Source organism: Marmota flaviventris, chromosome 6, assembly GCF_047511675.1.
Source record: "Marmota flaviventris isolate mMarFla1 chromosome 6, mMarFla1.hap1, whole genome shotgun sequence".
Lineage (NCBI taxonomy): Eukaryota > Metazoa > Chordata > Mammalia > Rodentia > Sciuridae > Marmota > Marmota flaviventris.
The window spans coordinates 88866829-88890269 of record NC_092503.1 but is presented as its reverse complement, the minus strand read 5'-3'; the positions used below and the strand labels follow the sequence as shown (position 1 = coordinate 88890269).

General features: G+C 33.4%; 1 protein-coding gene across 1 annotated transcript in view; it reads left to right on the top strand.

Annotated features, from left to right (window-relative positions):
* Col19a1 (collagen type XIX alpha 1 chain) overlaps window positions 1–23441 on the top strand; it is a 312219-nt gene that overhangs the window by 4582 nt on the left and 284196 nt on the right. Inside the window, exons 2-3 of the mRNA XM_027928313.2 lie at window positions 9021–9095; window positions 10026–10125. Coding sequence (XP_027784114.2) covers window positions 9021–9095; window positions 10026–10125 — 175 coding nt within the window. The remainder of the gene's footprint in view (window positions 1–9020; window positions 9096–10025; window positions 10126–23441) is intronic.

Here is a 23441-nt window from a genome sequence, read left to right as displayed (position 1 = left end):
TAACATATGAGCATAAACATTCAGTACTTGTCTTTCTGTGCCTGGCTTATTTCACTTAACACAGTGTACTCCAGTTCCTCCATGTTGCCAGCAATGGTAGGATTTCATGCTTCTTTATGGCTGAATAAGATTACATCTTTATAATTATACCACATTTTCTTTATGCATTCATCTGTCAATGGATTATTTGATTGTTTCCATATCTTGGGTAGTGAATAGTGCTACAGTTCACATGGGAGTACAGATATCTCTATTATTATTTTTATTATTACTATTACCATACTAGGGATTGAACCTAAAGCCTCATGCATACTAGTAAAACTCTACTACTGAGCTTCATCCCCAGCACTATATTCATTTTATTTTGAGACAGGGTCTCACTAAGTTGCCTAGGCTGGCTTCAAACTTGCAGTCCTCCTGCCTCATCCTCCTGAGTAGTTGAGATTACAGGTGTGTACCATCTCAACTGACTCAAGTATCTCTTTATGTAATTATTCCATTTCCTTTGGCTATATAACTAGTTTTACAAAAGTTGGATCATGTAGTAGTTCTATTCTTAGTTTTTTTGAGGAACCTCCATTCTGTTTTCCATAAAGGCTGTACTAACATCCCTAACAACAGTGTATTTCCTTTCTCTGATTTTTTTTTTTTTTTTTTTTGTGTGTGTGTATTTGGTGATAGCCATGTAACCGGGGTGAGTTGATCTTTCTTTATGGTTTTTGATTTGCATTTCTGTTGATTAGCAGTGTTGAACATTTTTTCATATACTTGTTTGTCATTTTATGTCTTCTTTTTCATGTGCTTACTGTATTTGGGATTTATCATTGGTGCATTAAAATTATACTTAATATTGGGATTGATTGTTACATATTCATACATGCAAATAACGTAATTTGATAAATTTAATTCCCTATCCCTCTTCTCCCTTACCCCAGTCCCCTTCCACTATTCTACTGGTCTCCCTTCTATTTTCATGAGACCCCTCCCTTTTTATTTCATTTTTTTTCCTCCCTAGCATCCACATATGAGAGAAAACACATCACCCTTGACTTTCTGAGTTTGTCTTATTTCACTTAACATAATGCTCTCAAGTTCCATCCATTTTCCCAAATGACATAATTTTATTCTTTTTTATGGCTAAATAAAACTCCTTTGTATATATCTATCACATTTTCAATCCTTTCATTTGTAAATGGACACCTATCTAGACTGATTGCATAATTTGTCTATTGTGAATTGTACTGTTATAAACATGGCTATGCGTTTATTGCTATAGTATGCTGTCTTTAATTCTTTTGAATAAATTCTGAAGCTGGTATTGCTGATCATATATTTGTTCCATTTCTAGTCTTTTGAGAAACCTCCATACTAATTTACATGGTGGTTGAACTAATTTATAATCCCACCAACAGTGTTTAAGTGTTCCTTTTTCTCCACATCCTTGCCAGCATTTATTATGATCTGTATTCTTGGTGACTGCCATTGTAACTGGAGTAAGATAAAATCTCAGTGCAATTTTGATTTCCATTTCCCTGATTGCTAAATATGTTGAATGTTTAGTTTCTTTTGAAAAATTTAGATCACTTGCCTATTTTTAAATAAAATTATCTGGGGTCTTTCTACTTTTGAGGTTTTTGAGTTCCTCAGATATTAATTTCTTGTCAGTTGAGTAGTTTGCAAATATTTTCTGCTATTCTGCAGATTGCCTTTTTATTCTGTTGATCACAGAAATATGTGCAGAAGTTTGTTTTATGTAATCCTATACCCCTATTTCTAAACATCTATTCAATAACTTCACCATTTGAATTTCTTTTTTAATTTTTTTTTAGTTTTAGATGGACACAACACCTTTATTTTTAAATTTTATTTATTTATTTTTATGTGGTGTTGAGGATCAAATCCAGTGCTTCTTCACACATGCTAGGCGAGCACTCTACCACTGAGCGACAATCCCAGACCACCATTTGAATTTCTTAATGGCATCCCAAGCTTAACATTTTAACTCTCCTCTCTTCCATCATTGACTGATTTACTCTTCACCACATCTGCTATTAATTTCTCTCAATGATTCATTTCAATAAACTAAACCTTTATCCAGCCACGCAAGACAACTCTCCTCCTTTCCTATATTTAAGCCATTATCATGTTTTGTTAAGTGTGGTATCTTAGTTCCTTCCTGCTTTTTCCCATCTTTACTATCCTTTCTTTAGTCTAAGCTAACATCATATCTAATCTTAGAGTGTAGGCAAGCAAGTAGAGTTGCCAGATAAAACACAGGAAACCAAACTAAACTTGAAGTTTAGATAAACAATGAATGTAAGTATGAGTATGTTCTAAGGATTGCATGGTTCATTCTTTCATGAAAAATGTTTGTTATATAATATAAACCAAGATTCAAAGTTTGATTGGGAATCTGTGTTTTATTTGCTATGTTGTCAATCCTACATGATGTGGGGGAGGGGGAGTTATTTTATTATATAGAGTATTATAAATAGTGGTCAGGAAAGGCTGGCCTCATGTGGGGATATTTAACCAGAGACATGAAGGCTGTGAGAGAGTAAGACATATGAATACCTAAAAAGCAGCACCAAGTCCTGGAGGCTGAGGAGTGCTCAGCATATGGGAGAAAGAGCAAGAAAGGCTAAGGGACTAGAGTTATGGGGGGCAGGGCATGCTGCTGAAAAACTGATTTGTTTTTTTATCTGTTGTCAAAAATCTGATTTCTGAAACTCAATCTCAAAGGCCAGACCTTGGACTCTAGTAAAGTAATTCAAACTGTCTTACAAGACCTCTTGGGAAATGGTCAATCATTGCCCTGTAGGACTATTCCCAGATAACATAGAAATGGGCAGATTTCTGAATTTATACTTTGTAGCATCTCAGCAAACCTTAATTCACTGTTAATTGAATACTACAATATGGTAGTCTCTCATTATCTATGAGAAATATATTTCAAGACCCTCAGTGGATGCCTGAAACCATGGATAGTACTAAATCTGATACATACTGTGCTTTTCCTAGCATAAATACCTGTGATAAAGTTTAATTAATGAGTTATAAGCAAACAATCAGCAACAATAACAATAATAAAATTGAGCAACTATAACAATATACTCCAAAAAAGTTAAATGTTAAGAAGTATTTATTTCTGGAAATTTTTATTTAATATTTTTAGATCACAGTTAACCTCAAGTAACTAAAACCACAGAATTAAAAACTTGGTTAAGGGACTATTGTTCTGTATTATTCATAATATATTATTAAAGAACAAATGTGTGGAGATATTTACATTTTAGCAAATTTAAAATGTAAATTTTATCTTTGCCAAATTACATGTTTTCTTTTACTGCAATCAGTAAAGTGGCTTATAAATAGTATAAATAATATTAGGAACAATCAAGAAAGGGTAAAGAGTGAAATACAACCTATTTATATTTATTTTTTACCATCTTCACAACTTTGATTTTCCTCCTTTGTCTTATAGTACACAAGGAATAACCTCACCTCCAGGCTTTTCCTAAGGCCAGAGCCTTGCTAAGCCTAGAGTCCCAGAAGGTGACTAGCCCATTTTCCCTATAAGCATCAGCAACGTTCACAAATCTTTTAGTTACTATATCACTGAAAAAAAAATCAAAATTAAAAGAATAGATTTTAGCTGGTATTAACTATCTGAGAGCAGAAGGGGAACTCAACATACTTTCAGTGAACAATAATAAAATAGTGGCTTAGGAGGCTGAGGCAGGAGGACTGAGAGTTCAAAGCAGGCCTCAGCAAAAGTAAGGCACTAAGCAACTTAGTAAGACCCTGTCTCTAAATAAAATACAAAATAGAGCTGGGGATGTGGTTCAGTGGTCGAGTGCCCCTGAATTCAATCCCTATTACCACCCCCCCCCAACAAAAATAAAAAATAAATAAAAGTGCAAAAAGAAGGATTATTAATATGCTATCATTGAATACTATATTAAACTGAAGACTTTTATATAAGTAGGTACAGAAAATACCAGAACACTGATAAGAAAAATATGTATCAAAAGATGTGCAGGAGCTTTTTAGTTTGATGCAATCCCATTTGTCTACTTTTGTTTTGGTTTCCTGTGCTTTCAGTGTCTTCTCCAAAAATTCTTGTCTGTTAACCTCTAGATATGTACAGTTTTTTATGTTTCTATGTATCAGCTAAAAATTAATTTTAAAAAAAGATATGCTCTAATCTCATGCTAGAGGAGGTAATGCCAGAAGGTAAAATCATAGTATGAGGATTTAAAGATTAGGGGGAAAAGGTGATTTTGTGTGTGTGTGTGTGTGTGTGTGTGTTTAGAGATTTATTTTTCAAGCAGGTGTTTAAAAAGGAGGATTTTTTTCTGATACAGGATGAAGACAGTTTCTTAGATATGCTATTATTTAACATGTTTTTGAAAAGATATGCAGAAAATATGTTTGTTTATGGGAAACGTGTTGTATTTCAACTCTGACATTGAATAGTCATGGTCTGCTTCCCTTGGATGATGAGGGGATTCTAAATTTTTTAAACTAAAAAAGAATTATGTATTTTATTTGTAGATAATTAACTAAAATCATGGAATACACAAGTCTGATCTAGCTGCCTAGCTTTCTGTTTCCTTTGGCTCTTTTTAATACCCCTTCAGTCCTTTAAATTTTCCAAGGAAGAAGAAAAGTGGATCCGACAGTCATTAACATCTTAGCATGAATTTTTTTTTTTTTTATAATATTTATTTTTTAGTTTTCGGCGGACACAACATCTTTGTTTGTATGTGGTGCTGAGGATCGAACTCGGGCCGCACGCATGCCAGGCGAGTGCGCTACCGCTTGAGCCACATCCCCAGCCCCTTAGCATGAATTTTTAAAAGACATTTGTATTTGCTTTTGAAAAAATATCTGCTGATTAGAATTCTCTAAGCAGTACATTTTTTAGAGAGAAATTTTAGTCGTTACTTTTGAAATATTCCAGAGGACTTTTGAAGAAACACTGCAACAGTGCTTGGTCTCTGTCTACCTGACACAATATTCATATATTTGAATCTTATCTGTAAATGGTTAAGGTACATGTACATTTACTTTAAACTGTGCTTTACTTTACATTAAAATGAATATGTTGATATGTAAATAAATTAGCATATTCAACTTGCGATTGCCACTTCCCCTAGCCTTGTGACTTTATGCAATGGATTTATCAGATTTCAGGCATTAAGATTATTGTGCCTTAAATCTTAAGGCACAGATAATTAACATTATTTAGCTTTAATTTGTACTGTCCAACATTTAGCTTTAATTTGTTCTGTCCAACTTTTCACAACAAAGCGTGTTCTGTATGAAATGACATTTGATTTTCATAAGCTAAAGACTTTTAATGGAGAAATACTTACATAAATATTGCTGGAAATGTTGAATTCCATTCATTTCAAAGTGACAGGTTTATTGCATTGATATCATTATATATTCACAAAGTCCTTGGAAGAATTTAAATAACATATATACTGTTTCCAAATTGGAAATAGGCCAACATACCTCTACCTCATTAGGAAAGTGTTACAGTGGGAAGTTCCTTTCTGTTGTCTGAAGATTCATTTTGCCAATTATCTACTGAAGCATACATATATTGTAAAGTCTTTTATTTGTTATAGTCATTCATGGCCATAATAAAAATTTGATGAGAATTTAGGATTTTTGTTTATAAGAATAAGGTTTAGCTTCAAATATTTTCTCATAGAAATGCTGTTTTCCTCTTTTGTTGAAGTGTTACTTACACACATGGAAGTCAACAAATGTTAAGTGGATAGTGCAAGGAGTTTTAACGTATGTATTTATAGGTCTGTTTAACTATTACTCTAATAGAGAGCACTTCCAGAACCCCAGAAAGCTTCTCTGTATATGCTCCCAGTCGACCAGTTGACACCCCATCAGGATAACCACTGCTTTGACATAGATTAGTTATGCAGTCTTTGCACTTCATGTAGATGGAATTAGGCAGCACATATTTGGGGAGGAATTATATATATTTTTTTTGCCTCATGTTGTTTGTGAGATTCATCCAGTTGTTGCATGTATCATTAGTTTGTTCTATTTGTATTGCTATACAATTTATTGTTGTATATACCAACATCTTGCTGATGAACTTTGGGGTTGTTTTCAGTTTTAGATTATTAGGAATAATGCCGTCATGGATATCTTATGTAAAAGGGTCATTTACACTCATTGTTTTTGCTGTCATTTCTTTTGGGCCATTGAATTTCCAAGTCACAGAATTCATGTGTATTTAACCTTCGTAAATACTGCTGAACAGTTTTCTGAAGTGATTATAGTAATTTTCACTTCCACAAGCGGTGGGTTGACAATTTGAATATTCATTTTTGAAGTGCTTAAGTTTTTTGGACAAACTTAAAATAAGCATTTCGATATTTTTCTTATTGATTTATGGGAGCTCACTGTATATTCCGGATATGATGCTTTATTGGGTGTATGTATGCAGATACCTTCTCCTGGTCTATGGCTTGTCTTTTCACTCTTCTAATGTCTTTTTTTTTTTTTTTTTTTGTACCAGGGAGTGAACTCAGGGGCACTTAACCACTAAGCCACATTCCCAGGCCTCTTCTAAAGTATTTTGATTAATAAAGATTTTAATTTTAATGAAGTCCCATTTATCTTTTTTTGTGAGTAATGCTTCCTGTGTTCCTTTCAAAAAAATCTTTGCTACAAGTTTGTGAAGATTTACTATTCTACCTGCATCTATTTTATTGTCTTTGTTTTCATTTTTATGATCATTTCTAATTAATTTCTGTGCATGGTGTGAAGCAAGGATCAAGATTCAGTGGTTTTTATATGGATATCTCTTTGACCATCACCATTTATTCAAACATCATCCTTTTGCCACTGAATTTCAATGATTGTTTTGGAGTAAATAAGGAGACTATATGTACACAGATCTTTAAACCTTCTAGTCTGTTTCATTGATCTTTTTCTCTATATGTGCATCCATGCCACATACTAAAAATGTCTGATAGTTTAAATTTTCAATATGTTCTTTGATTTTGCTTTTAGCTATTTTTATATATATATATCTCCATAGTAATTTGAATATCAGCTTGTTGGTTTTCTCTCTTTCTCTGTCTCTCTCTCATACAGACACTCACATACGTACTCTCCAATCTATTGGGATTTTAACTGGCATTGCACTGAATCTAGGGATAAAGCTAAGAGTTGACATCTTAATAACAATGAGTCTTCCAATCTAAATACTTGGTTTATCCCATGAATTATTTAGATCTTTAGTTTTTCCTCAGCAACATTCCCTAGTTTTTAGTGTAGAAATCTTTGGTGAGATATTGGGTTTTATTAAAAAAAAAAACTATAGGTTTAGGAAAAATCGGTAATATTTACAAAATATCTGGTGATTTTACTATTATTTAGAATAGGATATGCCATCTTCAGATCTATGAGGTAGAGTTTCAAAGTAGTGAAGTAACCTCCAAAATTATTTAGTACTATAATTTCACTTTACAAATTGTGTATCCAAAATGTATATTACATTTTATTTGTTTCTTACTTTTAAATCTGATTGACAGCATTATTTAGAATATGGTTTATTCTTCTTAAATATATCAAAATGATGCCTTGTCACCATGGCGAAGGCCAGTGATATGCTTGTCAAATGAAGGGCTGAGAAGTTTAGCCATTGAACTGGATGATCAGCAATTTCTACTCTCACAGAGCAGAAGATCAATTTTATTTTAAACAGTTTATCTCCTGTCTGTATGAAAAACTTTTAAGTTTTAAAACTCAGACATAAATTTTAGACCTAGCAAATTAAACTTATGATTACATGATGCCAAAATATATTATTGATTTGGTTTAAGATTTTAGCCACCTAATTGAATAGTTGTCCTGACATAATAAAAAAATTGGCTGCATTTTTTTGTGTGAATTAAGTACTATATTTACAGTACCCAGCCTGAATTAGATTTAAATATGTACTCAGATGTTTAAATATCAGTGTGTGTATATACATTACTATGTTATGGTAGTATGGTATTATTGACCATGTAAATTCATTGTGAGTAGAGACTGGTTTTATCTTTTTTCTCTGTGAATAGCACTAATTCCTTGGCACATAATGAACACTTTTTCAATGATTTCATCTCATTTTTTTTTTCATTTTAGACTACTTTTTGTATGGCAGAGATCTTTGCTCTGCAGCTTTTAAATTATATGTTAATTATTTCCATACATGTCCCCTTTCCTTCTAAAAGTTTAATATTGCTTAATCCCTGAATGGAAAGTCAGGAACTAAAAGATGGGGGAGCAAGGAATGAAAGATGGAGACCAGGCAGAGATACACAGGAGAGTTTATTCGTCAGAGCTTACAAATAAAGGCACAACTCTCCAAAGACAGAGAGAGGCAAAGCAGGGATTAGAGCTGGGCAGGTACTACTGCAGGCCATTAAGGGTTGGGTTGGTATGAGGGAGTGTTGAGCCTTTCTCAGAAATGCCCTTGGGCAGGAAAGTGAAATTTTTCTTAAAATGGCAGCTGTCACTTAAGGTGGCTGTCCAGATGCTAAGCAAGGACCTTACAATCCCCAAACCTGAATCAAATTTATATTAAAATATAGTATTAGTAAACTTGTTTAACTATTAGAGTATGCTTTGGATATAAAAGTTTAACAATGTACTTAAATTCAGCCAACTTCCTAATGTCAAATACATAGGAACAGTTGGAGTGTTAGAATAATAGTGATGATAGTTATAATAGCTAACACTAAGAAGTACCCACTATGTACCAGGCAGTATCCTAAGCACTTTACATAAGCAACCACATGGAATCCTCACAGCCACAAAGCCAGGTGGGGAATATCTTTATCCACATTTTACAGAATTTAACAAAGTGGTTCTATTTGTTTTTGTTTTCATTTTTATTTTAATTTTCTGACTATATGATAAGATTCAAATTGATTTGAAAAACTGGATTGGAAAATGTGGTACAAATAACTTATATATTTTTTTTTCTTCAGAAAAACAGTGTCCTATTCTGAGGACAGTGGGATATCAGTTCACACAAGACAACAGAAATGAACTTGAAGTTTCAGGTAAGCTTTATAATCTTTGGTAAAGTAGGATTTAGTGTAAAATGATCACCAAAAATGCAGTACATTGTAGGTGTTTTTTTAAAAAATATTGCAACTTAAGACTGTAGCATTAACATAAAAATTAAAAGCAGATGGTGCAGAAAAATGCTGAAAGTAGTTTTATGTATCATTTAATTTAAGATCAACAACACTTCATACTGTTGGGGAGAAAAGTTATTCAAAATTATAGGAGTTGTATCCACCATAGAAATTTTTTAAAGAGAAAGGGAAATTTATGGCAAAGAAGACCTTACCACCCAGATAAAATCACCAATAGCATTTTGGCATAACATTCCTACAAATCTTTCTTCTTCTCTTCCTTCCTCCTTCTCTTCCACTCCATCATCTTCTTCTGTCCTTCTCTATTTCCCTCTCATATTCTCTCTTAAACCCACACACACTCACACAAACATATTAATAATACACGTATTATATCTGAATTCCGAGTATTTTCCCACATCAATATGCATTCTCCTAAAGTATTATTTTTAAGAGCTGTTTAGATTGAAAATGAATACTGTATTATTTTTTTTTGTCTAACTTTTTGTCTACACTTCAGAGATGCTACAATGAGCTACTCTATTTACCTAGGTAATATGTATGTCAGAAGATACTAATATTTTAGTCTTTTGAAATATATTTGTGATCTTTTCTTCAGAAAGAAGGCTACATATTCTATATACAAAATGAGTTTCATCCTTCTGTACCCTAAAAGGAGGAAAAGATAAAACAAAGGAATTTTGCTGATCTCAAACATCAGGGTTTCATTTGAAGTAAATCAGCCTAAAGATAAAGACAACAAAAAAATCCTTGTTAAGAAAATCAATATTTTTGTGAGTATATTTAAATTTAATAAAACTGCTGGATTAAATAATGTGTCTCATTTTACAGGTTTTGATCTAGGAGAGAGCTTTTCTCTGAGACGTGCATTTTGTGAAGGGGATAAAACCTGTTTCAAATTGGGAAGTGCACTTCTTATTAGAGATACTATGTAAGTAAAATAATAATTTTTATTTGTATTTTAATAATGCTACAAAACTATGTTCTAAAGAAATTTCAAAATAATTTGTTTAAAAAGTGCAAAACCTTTTCAATAGTTTTATCCCCTACTCGAAGGCTGTGCTATTTATGTATTTTTTATTTATGAAATTTTTTGTCATCTGATTTTTGTATTATAGTATATGAAATACCTTTTATATGTACAGAGCCATAATCTTTAGAGGATAGTAATTAAATACATTTTTGAAGAAATATTATTTATACTTAAAGTAGGCATAAGTAATATTAGGTTTTAAAATGTGAGTAAACTTTAAAACTCAAGACACAATGTAAATTCAGAGACAGAAAACTGTTATCTATTGAATTTATTTCTACATTTACCATTTGTCATATAAGTTAAAAGAATTTAGCTATTAGGCATTCACTGTAGTACATAGAATACAAAGTAAAATCAACTGTTCTGCAGTTTTATTTTTTATCTTGATATTCTTTTCATTTAAAATGAATTTACTATTTTTCCTTTGTTATTTTGTTTTTTCCTATGGTTACACCTAGAATTTTTTATTTTTATTTTTTTAAAGAGAAGTTACCTTTTAAATAATGGCAATTGGTCAGGAACTGTTCAGGGCAATAATAATTTCAATATGGTTGGCAATATTTTGAGGATGAGTTCAATATCATTCAGAAAGTTGAGTCACCAGGAAGGCAGGGAACATATATGATCATGATATTTATTCCTTGAGTCAGGCATGAATACCCCTGTGTATGAAAACACTACCATGACAAAAGCATCAAAATTCCACTTGGTTTAACATGCAACATAGGTGGTTTTGTGGGAAAACCTATGAATGCTGCTATTTCCTGATGGGTAGCCTCTACAAAAAATTGTTGATAATCTCAACATATGAATTATCTAAGGGAAATAGCATCAATCATCTCAGATGCTGTGCATAACCTAACTTTCAAACACTTTTTCTTTGAGAAAACTTTCTTTTAAACCTCCTGTATTGTGATACTTTAGTTAATTTTACTTTAATAACAGGGTTCCTTATAAGTAAACTACCCATTAATTGGTAAAACACACGAATGTTAGGGAAGAGAGGGATTTTATATTGGGGATATGGTGGATGCTTCAACAGATGTAACTGTACAAACCAATAATGTCATGTGTTGTGATTTAGGTAGCTTTATAGACAGGAATTGTGGACAGCACAGCATTTCCATGTTTAGTAGGCATATAGAGTAAAGAAAAGTCAAGATACACAATATTTCTCATACATATATTTCTTTCTAAACTAGTAGTTGATACCTTTAATGAATTTTGGAAAGGCAGTATATTGTGTTCCAAAAATTAAAATGCAGCTTTTCTTCCTGCTTATTTAAACCCCTGTAATTCTGGTCAGGTGGAAAAAAGATTGGAGTGAAATCTTTTAAAATTCATTGGATTTGAGTGAAAAAAGACTTAGCTAATTTTAAGTAGCTATATTGGAAACCTTGCTGTGACTTTTAGGCAATGCTATTCCCCTGTGAATCCATGAGATTATAAATATTAAGCATGACTTGAAATTTGTTTCCTGGGCTTTGGCTCTAAATCGCTATCCAATCCCTAGGCAATCAATATAAATGAATTCTCTGGCTCTGTGGAGCAGAACCCTGGGACCTTCACTACAGGAAACTGGAGGGTATCTGGTTAAGCTGACTAGTGAGTGTCAAGTAGCTTGGCTCCTATCCATTTACATTTCACTCACTGAGCCAAGTATGCTAGGATGCTTCTCTTGCATGATGCCATTTTGATTTTTCAATGAGACTGGAGTAAAGTTGCAGCTATTTATATATTTGTAAATAAGCTGCTTTGCAGAGTCAGCATGGGAAAAACAGATGCTATTTTATATGGAAAATGGGGATGCTTTCTGGGCCTGAGGTTGCTTTTATTGTTCTGTCATATTCCGGGTGAGATTCACCAGGGAAGAGACATAATAAGCGTGTTGTTCATATACCTGTTAGGCACACTCAATGCCTTGAGCCTGGCTTAATGTGGGATTCCCAAAGGTTTCTTTGGCAGAGGCCCTCCAGATAAACACCATGAAACACTTAGAGGTGGCACAGGCTCAGGCACTTCTAAGGGGGCATGATGTGTTTTGCTTTGCTTTAAATTCATGTCTATGTGTTCAGTATTCTGAGAGGCATGATGTGTTTTGCTTTGTTTTAAATTCATGTCTATTTGTTCAGTATTTATTGGGGGTAATAAATGGTAAGTCTGGGGAGGCTTTAAAAGAATCTGGGTGGGATGTTACCTAGTTTTCTAGGATTCTCTTTTTAGAGGAAAATTCCCTGGCTTCTTTTATCTACAAGTATCCCTGTTTCTGTAAAAGAAATAATTCATTATTTATATATAGAGTGTTATGTCCCAGAAGATCATTCTTGGATTATTTTCAGTTCTGTTTCGGCAATTATCTGGGTAAATTGGTGAAATTCTAAGAAATGATACAAACACATGCACACCATAGAGAACCTTATATTTTTAGTGAGTTCCTGTCTATCTTTCATTATTTGCTTTATAGAGACATTTAAAATTAAAGGGCTTAGTATTGAATATTTTAGAAGACTTGACACATGTTGAGTTTCTGTGTACTACTGATCCTGAAGGGGTATAGTTTTGATAGACCAATGGAGAAATCAATTTCAAAAATATGAGGAAATGAATTTTCTGATTTATTATTGAGTTCAAGTATGGTAGATAGCCTTAGCCCTCAGGTTTTTGATCGTTTGTGGCTATTTGTAATACTGTGGTGAGAAGGATTCTGAGGCCATTTTAGGTTCAATGAATTAAAGAGCTATGATCCATTAGGGAAAAAAGAAAAGAGAGAAGGGCTCACAGATTCCTTTCATATCTGTAGCATCTGATTTAGGATGATGCCTGTAAGCTGGTGACTTTTGCCACTGAAGCTGTCCTTAAGAATAATGGAAAATGAGGCTATGTATGAAAAAAAAACAACACAGATTAAATGTAATAATAGTTTATGAATGTGGATAATGTGGCTAGACAGAGTGACATAAATGACAGATATGGTCCCCTTAGGTTTTGTCACAGGTAAACAAATCTCTAGTGACAGTCTTCTTTCGGTGTCTCTCATTAAATTGGTAGTTTATAAAAGCAAGGTATTTAGTTTCATAGATATAGATGGAAAAAAAGAAATAACAGGTGAGAGTAGAATGGTGGGTACCAGAGGCTAGGGAGAGGAGGGTAAAGGGAAGGAATGGGGAAAAGTTGATCCATGGATATTAAATTATAGTTAGATAAGAGCAAGATGTTCTGGGGTGCTATTGCACATTGTCATATAAGGGTGACCTTAGACAACAACAATGTACTATACATTTTTAAAATCCAGAAGAAAGGACTTTAAAGTTTTCATTATAAAGGAATGATAAATGTTCGAGGAGATAGGTATGTTTAACCTGATTTAAATACTGCACAATGTATATATTTATCTAAATGTTACATGATTCCCATTAATATGGTTATGATTTAATTATTTATTTATTTAGGTATCAGTGAATGATCCCAGGGGTGCTTAACCACTGAGCCACATCCCCGGCCCTTTTATTTACTTTTTTAAAAAAATTTTGAGACATGGTCTCACTAAGTTGCTTAGGGCCTTCTTAAATTGCTGAGCCTGGCTTTGAACTTGCAATCCTCCTGCTATGGCCTCCCATGATGCTGGGATTATAGATGTGCACCACTGTGCCAGCTAAGTTTTATTTTTTAATCTATCAGTTAAAATAAATTTTAAAAGTCTAAATATAGCTGAAAATTCAAATATATATATTGCCACTCACTTGATAGTAGAGAAGTGTCAATGTTAAGAAAATGATTTCTATACAAATAAAAAATGAACATGTCTCAAAGAAAAAAGATGGTTGATAGAAGCCATTCTAATTTGCATTATATGTTTTTAAAAACATGATTTGGGGGGAATCTTTCAAGTTCTCTGGACTTTAGTAAACCCCTTGAAAATAATCCTAAATATTAGCAAAGCTGTTTTATATATTATGGGGTGATTTTTACCTTGTCTTTGCTACTGTTGAATGATTTATCCCATGGCCATGTTTTTTCTACATGGGCCTTTACTCTACCTCTAGATTTTTATTAGTGTGAACAAGAGCATAACATATAGGAAAGTTGTTTTATATTGCTTAGGATTATTTTCACAAGACTGGTTTTTAGAAATGAAAGTCATTTTACATATATTGATAGATACTACTAAATATGTTCTCTCATGATCTAATCCATTCATTTCACGTAATCTCCCAAACCATCAGTAGCACTAGACATTATGGTTTTAAGTTTTTGTGTTTTGTTTTTAAATTTAAAATTCATGGAATCACAAATAAAAACTTTAGTGTACTGTAAACATTTTAGAGGCTCCCAAAACATTTCTGTTTGGCTTAAAGGTAGATAAGAGTTAGCTTTGGTAAGTCACTAAAATAAATGCAGTAAGGTGGAGAGCTTATCATTTTATTCAGCATTTGTTGACCAGCAGTATGGGCTGCAACTTCCTTTGGTGGAGGAATGAGGGGCTCTCTTGTCTTCCTGGAACCTACTACAGAGACACAGAGTGACAGGGAAAACTACACTTCCCTCTTGCTTTGTTCTGAGAAGAAACTGAGATGTATTACTTTGTCACTTATGCTGCGTTGTGATTCAAAACCCATCCTTTCTCTTGTTAAGGCTAAACTTCCTTGGGCATCATACAGAAGGTCAGTTTTTATCCCTTCCCTCATAAGGGCCAATTTTCTAACCCATGTTCCATTTTTATTGATCTTTTTTGAGTCCTCTCCAAGTGCTCAAAACCAGTTAAATGCTGAGGCTCAAAACTATGTTCAGAATTCTGATACTGAGGCTTTTAATTGCGGATGTTTCAGGAGGATTACTTTACAATTCCATTAAGCTGTAGAGAATGACTATTTATGCATCCCTTGGGTTTTCACTTGGACATTCTTCCATTTGTAGATAACAAGTTTCCTATATAAGGGCATGTGATTTAGTTAAAAAGTTGTCCAGCTGTTTTTATGAGATTGACTGACAGTTACACATAATTCTTTATGTCATCACTGTATTTCCTTAATTATAGTTTGGCATACCAAGAATTTGAGGTGAGCTAGTAAGTCATGCATTCCTAAAATGAAAAGAAAAACCTGTTAGGTTCACAGTTACTGAATTCTTTAAGTCCACTAACTTAGAAAAATTAAATGTATTAGATGCAACAGAACTTTAATTAAGTTTACAGATTTTTTAATACTGTAAAATTACAAGAACTAATTTTTTCTAGAAAATTCAGGAATATTAATATGTGCCAGTAACAAATTTCTTAGTATAAAGTGACTACTAAAATGTAAATTAATGTGAAATCTTATTAGTTCAATATTTTGTTTACTAGTTTTGGAAATATTTCATATTATCATTATCAAATTTAAGTAAGTTATGATTTTCCTCTTCCAGATTTCTCATAATTCAATATTATTTTAGGAAAAGTAGAATGTACCAGTAATTAATCATACATATAGAGATCCTATAACATTCATGCCACCTTAAGTAAAGATTTTTCTTGTTCTTGAATATTTGTTAGCCTGAGATAAAATTTTTTATATAATATGCAGATACTTTTTTAAGTTTAATGTCTATTTGTGAGTGCTAAAAGACAAAAGTCTTGTAAGATAAAAATCTTTTTGTTTCACATGAGTTGTAGATGAAGAAACTATAAATGGATTTAATATTAATATTCATTAATTATATTTAATACTTATTTATTATGAAAGTAGGAACAATTGTACCTTCATTATTACTTTCAGAGCATATTTTTAATGATTAAAATTACCAAAAAATAAAAAGGCTCACATGAAATGAGAGTGAGAAGCTGTAATATATTTACAAATAACCACTTTCTAACATTAAATGTATGTAAACTTTTGAAAGAAAAGTGGTTAAGTTATCATTTCTAAAGAAAAAAGGGTCATTTCTTGTTTGTTGAAACACAAGACAGAACATGCAAATAGGGCTGGCACTCACTAGTAATGCAGGCTTTGCCGAGGGAAGTGTAAGATGTGGCTCTAGCCTCTGGAATGTGTGAATATATTCCCTTAAGGGTAAGAAATGTAAAAAAAAAATACAATTTGAGCATACTTTTGATGCTTTAAACATTCAGAAGATAGAATCACTTGTAGATGGAACAATAAGAAAAAAAAAAAACTTCAAGGTGATGGGATTTGAACAGGGTTTTGAAGACTGAAGGGAATACTAAGTCAGAGGTGGATGTGGTAAGAAGAGGGAAAACATCTCAGGTGAGCAAATGCCATTAGTTATATCATGAATCTTTGGAGTTTAAGATATGGAGAAATTTAATAAATATTATATGAGATAACTGCTATACTCAAAAAACATCGACAATTTAATTTGTCCATATCTAAAGTAGAAGACAGTTTGATTTTTTGGGATGTCCCTGGACATTATTTAAACCCCTGGAAAAATTCTAGGGAACTAAACACATGTATTTATTTATTTATTTACTTACTTATTTATTTATTTATTTATTTTAGTTGTAGATGGACAGAATCCCTTTATTTATTTTTATGTGGTGCTGAGGATAGAACCCAGTGCCTCACATGTGCGAGGCTACAACCCTAGCCCTCAAATACAGTTTTTTGTATAACATCTAGATTGTTTAAGTTCTTATGAAAATCTATGGTCATTCAAAATTGGTAATAAGCTTCTTAAAAAATGTCATATGACCAGAAATGTATTATTTTTCTTTCAACACCATTATCCCCATCAAAACTCCCATTCTTTGGACAGAGAAGCTAAGTTGTTAAGATGTAAAAGTTTAGCAAATTAGGGATTACATCCATGTGATTTGTGTTTGTATCCAATATGGTGCCTGATACACCATAAGTAGTGCTTACTATATGTGAATTGAATATTCAAACCTTAAGGGTTTTTATCTTGTTGGTAGATTATATAGCTATTTTATAGCTATTTGCATATTTTTGCATCCAAAAATTTATTTTTATTAGCACATCAAAAAACAAAGTACATCACTTCTAACTCCATTACTTGATTTTTTACCACAAAAGACTTCAGGATAACACATATAATTACCCAGTGTCCAACAGTAATATTGATATTATTAGTACCAATTCACATTTGTGAAATATTTTGTGATTTATGATGTGCTTTTGCCTTCTTATATTATTTTGTACTACAATAACCTCTGTGATGCAGCTGTCACATCACCATTTTATAGATGCAAAAACTGAATTTCAATGAAATTAAGTAGTTGACCTGAAATGCAGAAAATAGAACCTTTGGATCTAGAGCTCAGTCTCCCATCCCCATTTCCTATTGTTTTATCGCCAATTATGTGTAAATTATCTTATCTTAAAATGTCTGTATATCATCTACCTTGAGAGTCGTGAAGTACCAGACTGCTTAATGTACTACTTAGTCTTAATAATAATGCAAATGTCATTGTAAAGTAATGAAATTAAACTGTTCCATTTTGGTAATTACCTGTGCTAATTAATTTAAGAGGCATTGATTAATCTACCTGTACTGTTGGAATATGTGTTAGATTTTTTTTCTTTTTTCACTCATCTTTTTATGTAATGACTCATACTTCATAAGGGGCAGCTGAGTGTTGGCCTGGAGAGGGTTATATGAATTTGCTGTGGAGTGTGCACTGCAGGTTTTCAGAGATACAAAAGAAAGCAGGCAGGGGCTGGGGTTGTGGCTCAGTGGTAGAGCACTCATCTAGAACATGCATGACCCTGGGTTCGATCCTCAGCACCACATAAAAATAAGTAAATAGAATAAGGGTATTGTTCCCAACTACAACCAAAAAATAAATATTAAAAAAAAAGAAAACAGGCAATCATGGATTTCATCTTTAATCTTATTTGGCCCTTAAAAATGCTGTGAAGATTTAGTAATTAATGTAAGGCATTTGTAAATGAATTCCTTTTATAATGTTTGTAAACCTACAAACAGAGAAGCATGACCTTACATTTATGAATTAGCCTGAGAATTGACTGTAGTAATGCATCATGATGTTTCATTATACCACTGCTAAGGAATAATATAACTCTAGAGACCTCAACTGATAGAACTCTACATTTCATAAAATAGCATTAAATGGTCTGACCTTCACTCTTGGACACAATCAAACTGTAAGATATAATCACAATTTCAATAATAAACTTACAAATTTATGCCAACCAAGGAAGAATAATTGTGCCATATAATGTCATTAATTTATTATCATTTTAATTCTTTCAACTTAGGCAAATCAGAAAATAAACATGCTTTTGTTATTTCATGTGACACAAAAATTAGGTACAACTGGCCCATAATCTCACTTTAAAAATTTTTTTTTAGTTGTAGATGGACACAATATCTTTATTTATTTATTTTTATGTGGTGTTGAGGATTGAACCCAGTGTCTCACACGTGTGAGGCAGGCACTCTACCACTGAGCTCCAGCCCCCACAAATCTCATTTTAGTCAGCCCTTAAGCTTCCTAAAATACATAATTCCAGATTAAGGAAAAAAATTATGATTTTAAACTAAAAGAAGAAAATATCCAAATAATTTACTAGATTGGTTTATTTTACCATGACTAGATCTACATAATTTGGAAGTGATCACAAGTTCAGTGAAAATTTTAATTAATATGGATATGTGTGGTGATGCTGTGCACTATTAACATCTGGTTGGATGAATCTGAGACTGAGTTGACCACGTTATCCTTGTATTTGAACCATCTCAACTTCCTTTCTTGAGCTCAGAATCTCTTTGTCAGCTGTCCTCTCTCGAGGTGACCCTCTTACTTTCAAAGCTTAACCCCTTCACTTGTGTTCTTAATCCTCTCCTCGCCAGCCTCCTCTCAGACCTTGATCCACCCGTGATCCCCTTGCTCTTGTCTTCAACATGACTCTGCACAGTATCCTGGCTTCTTAGTCTACACATATATACTTAATTCTTAATATATACTTAATCCTTCCCTGTACTAGAAACGTGTTCTCTTGACAGTCCCCTTTACTCACATGCTTCTCAAATAAATAGTTACTGACAACTTCCACTTTCTCATACTTCCCTTAACCCATTCAAAGCTGACTAGGGCTTCTTGAACCTTATGGAAATTTCTCCTTCAAAGTTGCTAGTGACCTCTGTCTTATTTCCAATGCTGATGCCCTAAACATTGAATTAAGCTCCCATTTCTCTCACTGTGGTACCATTGTCCACCTTTTCTTCCTATTGGAAGACTATGTATTCTAGAAAGCTTAGTATACATCCTACCATTTCAAATGACGCCAAATCAAAACCAGAGCCTCTGTTGTTACAATTATACAATTTTACAGTTACAGAATCTCAGCTCCCTCTTAGAGGTTATATGTTTTTTGTTTTTTTTTTCTTGGAGCCCCTTGGATGCTGCCCATGTATTCTTGTTCATGTTAAAAAGCAGGTATATTTCTAATCTTGTTTTCTCATCTCCTTGCCAGTGCGTGTTATCTGCCTTTACTTGGAACCTTCCCATGAAGGTGCTGCTTCTCGAGATCCAGCTAATCTCTGCTCATAGCTATTCATCCTCAGTCCTCAGGTGTCAGAGTTGCCCTGTGACTTTGAGTGAAGTTTGTGTGTGTTTGTGTGTGAGCACGCACATTTTAGAAGATAGTGGCAGGTGTCTAATGGCCCTCTCTCTAATTCTCCAGGGCCCTAAGGCAACAGTGACTAGACACAGAGCCTCACAGATTTTGATAAATGTTTCAACTCTTAGCTCTTCTTCCTGTGTGGGGCTCAAAAGCTAGTAGATGTGGACAAGCAATTTTCTTTATTATCCTCTTGTCACCTAGCTCTCCTTTGATTTACTCAAGATAAGAATGTAAAAATCTCTTTGTTTAAGAGAGCTGCCTACAAAAATGTTTTATGATATAGTGTCACTATTATTTTAAGTTCAGCTTTGATGCTAGTGAAAAAAGAAATCTGACAAAGTATTTCATTCACTTCTCAAGTGATAATGAATACTTACTGAGAATTTAAGGATGAATAAAGACACAATCTCAGCCATTGAGTTATTTCTGTCTAGCAAGACAGACAGGCCAACAATTAGCTATTGTGGAATGTAGTGGCAATTTTTAGATTCAAGTACGATAAACTCAGGGAGAACAGATGAAGCCGGAAAAGCTTCATAGAGGAAGTGAAAAGTTGAGGCTTGATGTGTGATTTTGTCAGGTGAGCTGGGGGCCATTGTGAACTGTTGCCATTAGAGGGATTATCATAGTGGTTTTAAAGGTCAAGGCAGTTTGAGGGATACAGAGAAATCCTGTGTGGTTAGGGAACACAGGTGTGAGAGCATCTGGATGCTGAGAAGGCTGAACATGTGGACAATTCTGAAAGGCCATATGTGCTGCCCTGGAGAGTTGGAAATTTTTTAATTTAAAAATGTGAAGGTGTAGGAGCAATAGCAGAATTCTAGAAAAAGCATCTAACTATATGGCATTGAGGAAATTGAATCTTTTAGTTAAGTCTAGAACCTCCCAAATTGATCCTGAAACAGAAACTGAGCCCCCAGATCTCAGAAAGACCTTTCAAAATTCAGAGAGGCCCATGGAGGTTGGACTGAATTAGATCTAGGATATTTTGATCATCAGTGAATGGGAAGACCTGAAAAAATTTTAAAAGCAACCCCATTTCTGAAGTGCAGCCTCTCTAATTCACCCTCAATTTTTGTTATTGAATGGCATCTACTAGGAGGGCTAGTTTTCAGCAAGAAGTCATTTACAGTGCCACAGTGAACTAGGACTCATCAGAACAGGAGAGAGATTATTAGAGCGTCATCCAAGCTTTGTTTTCCCATTAACAACCTATCTGTCTGAATCCCCTCAGCAAACACAAAAAGGCTAAGATTTCAGAGTCTCTGTGGCTATGGAACTCAAGCATCATCACCCAGCTTGGGGAAGGCATTTCAGACAAACCCTCCAGCCCTGCTGGCCAAATTGCTCGTAACGCGACAGGTGATGGTGGATGTCAGCTGGGAAAGAAATGACTTACTATAAACTCCAAGCATCTCTCACTTCACTCTCAGGAAATGTAACTTGTATCATATTTCTCTTCCTGGAAGATATTCAGCAAGTCAGAGGCCCCACTGATACTTGTAAATACGGAAGTTCTTCATAAACCCTGCCTCACGCTTATTCAGAATGGAAGAATTAATTTGGAAGCTATTCTTAATATTTAAAAATAGATCTTTTTCCATTTAGCCATTTCATTTTAAAAACAAAAAAATTAAACAAAGGACAGTCTTGTTAAATATGACCTGGAAAACTTGTTTTAGCTCTTCCAAAATAGCACTTATAAAATAAAAAGGGGGGCAGACTTTACTTTAAGTCTTGTACTGTGAACTGATTAAAGAATTGCTACTGGAAACACTGGAATTGATATTTGAACTTTTTGGACACGTTACTTTCTGAATATGTACTGCACTTAGTTTTTGGAACATCATTTGCAAAGTGAAATTTCTCTAAAATAAGTATGTCCTTTTGCTTTTCAGTTTATGAGTTCTGAAATTGTGAAAGTTTGTTAACCTTTATTTTATATTTTATTCCTTGCCTTACACTTCTTTTTATATAGCTAAGTAAAAGAACAACAATAAAAAGAAACTAAAATCATGTGTTCTTTTTAATCATAGTTGGATTTTATCCTTTTATTTTTTCCATATGTGAGACAAAGAAATAACTTGCCATACTAAAAACTGTGATTATTTTAGAAATATTGAACAAATACATCAAATTGAACTTGCTGTACAATGAAATTACTAATACTTAATATTACTAAGAAGCAAACAAATCTATGAGCTTTACTATGGTCTTTATTTTTCTTGACAACAATCTACCAGAGCCTTATCATGGAGAATAAACCCAATCTATTCCCTAATTACATCTCTCCACAACTATGTCAATAAATATTTGTGTGTACTTAAAAAGAGTGATTTATGTTTTATGTTTTCTGATTTTCCCTGAATTTTTTCATGCTTGCAATGTTCACCATCTGGAAGAGAAGTGAAAATCAGTTTTATTCTCTTACAGCAGATCTTATTGGTTGCTCATTAATTGGACAGCCTGAATGCCCTCCATTTGTGCAGTTGATAACCCTCTGTTCCTGAGAGACCAGACATTTCACCTTTATTAAGTTAACTTTGTGTGTAGCCATGTCAGGCACTGATTTTACAACTCAGCAGATGAGTGGAATGGAGGTTACACTGACCTCTGTGCCAGGAAAGCAATAACATAGGATCTGTGAAGGGTTCTCTATACTGCTCTCATGGTTTTCACTAATTCCTGAAAATGCACTCCTTTTTAAAGAAATACTTGGCAAATGCTCCTAGCTTTTTAAAGAAATGATCCTGAATAGAGAAAAAATATTCCTGATTGATTTCCACCTTCTTTAGCATGTATATCTTTCCAAAAACTCTAGAGATAGTAATTTTAAGGATATTACTCTGTGTTTTCAGATACTTCCTGATCTGTGCTCAAAATATCATTAAGGGAAGGAACTGTAGTAATCTACCCCTCAGGGATACTGGTGACCTAAGATGTACAAATGTCATAATGAATACTTTCCTTGGAACCCAAAATATGATTTATTATTGTTAATATTACAGTATGATTATAAGCGTTTTAATTATTTATGCATTTCTTGAAGTTAATATTTTATATGTACCCTCCTCAGTACTCAGAAAAATAGAGACTTTTTGCTTGCTCAGAGTTCCAAAAGATTACTTTCAGTCAGGTTGCTAATGATGAAGGGAATTTTATTATTAACTAAGAGGATGCAAGCAACTTGATATACTGGAAAAAACTGACCTTGGAATTAAGAGTCATGAGTTCAAGTCCCATCCTGACCCCAGCCTGGCATGGTGAGGTAGTTATTTAAATTCTGTAGCTATAATTTCTCATTTATAAATTAAGATGGATGATCTAAATTACTGACAAGGTTCCTTTCAGCTTTAGAAGTATGGAACTACAGGAAACAACTAAGGGTGGTTCTTGTGACTGAAATATTTCCAAGGACTAGAAGACTTATGCTGAATGACACCTTTGGTGAAATCCTCATGGAGTAGCTATTATATGTTGCTATAGCCTGTATAAATTTTATATTTCTTTTTGAAAATAAGAAACTGATGTTTTTTCTTGGACTGTTTTTCAAAATCATTGATTGACCTGCTCTAGAATCACACAGGAATTGATTTTTCTTCCTGC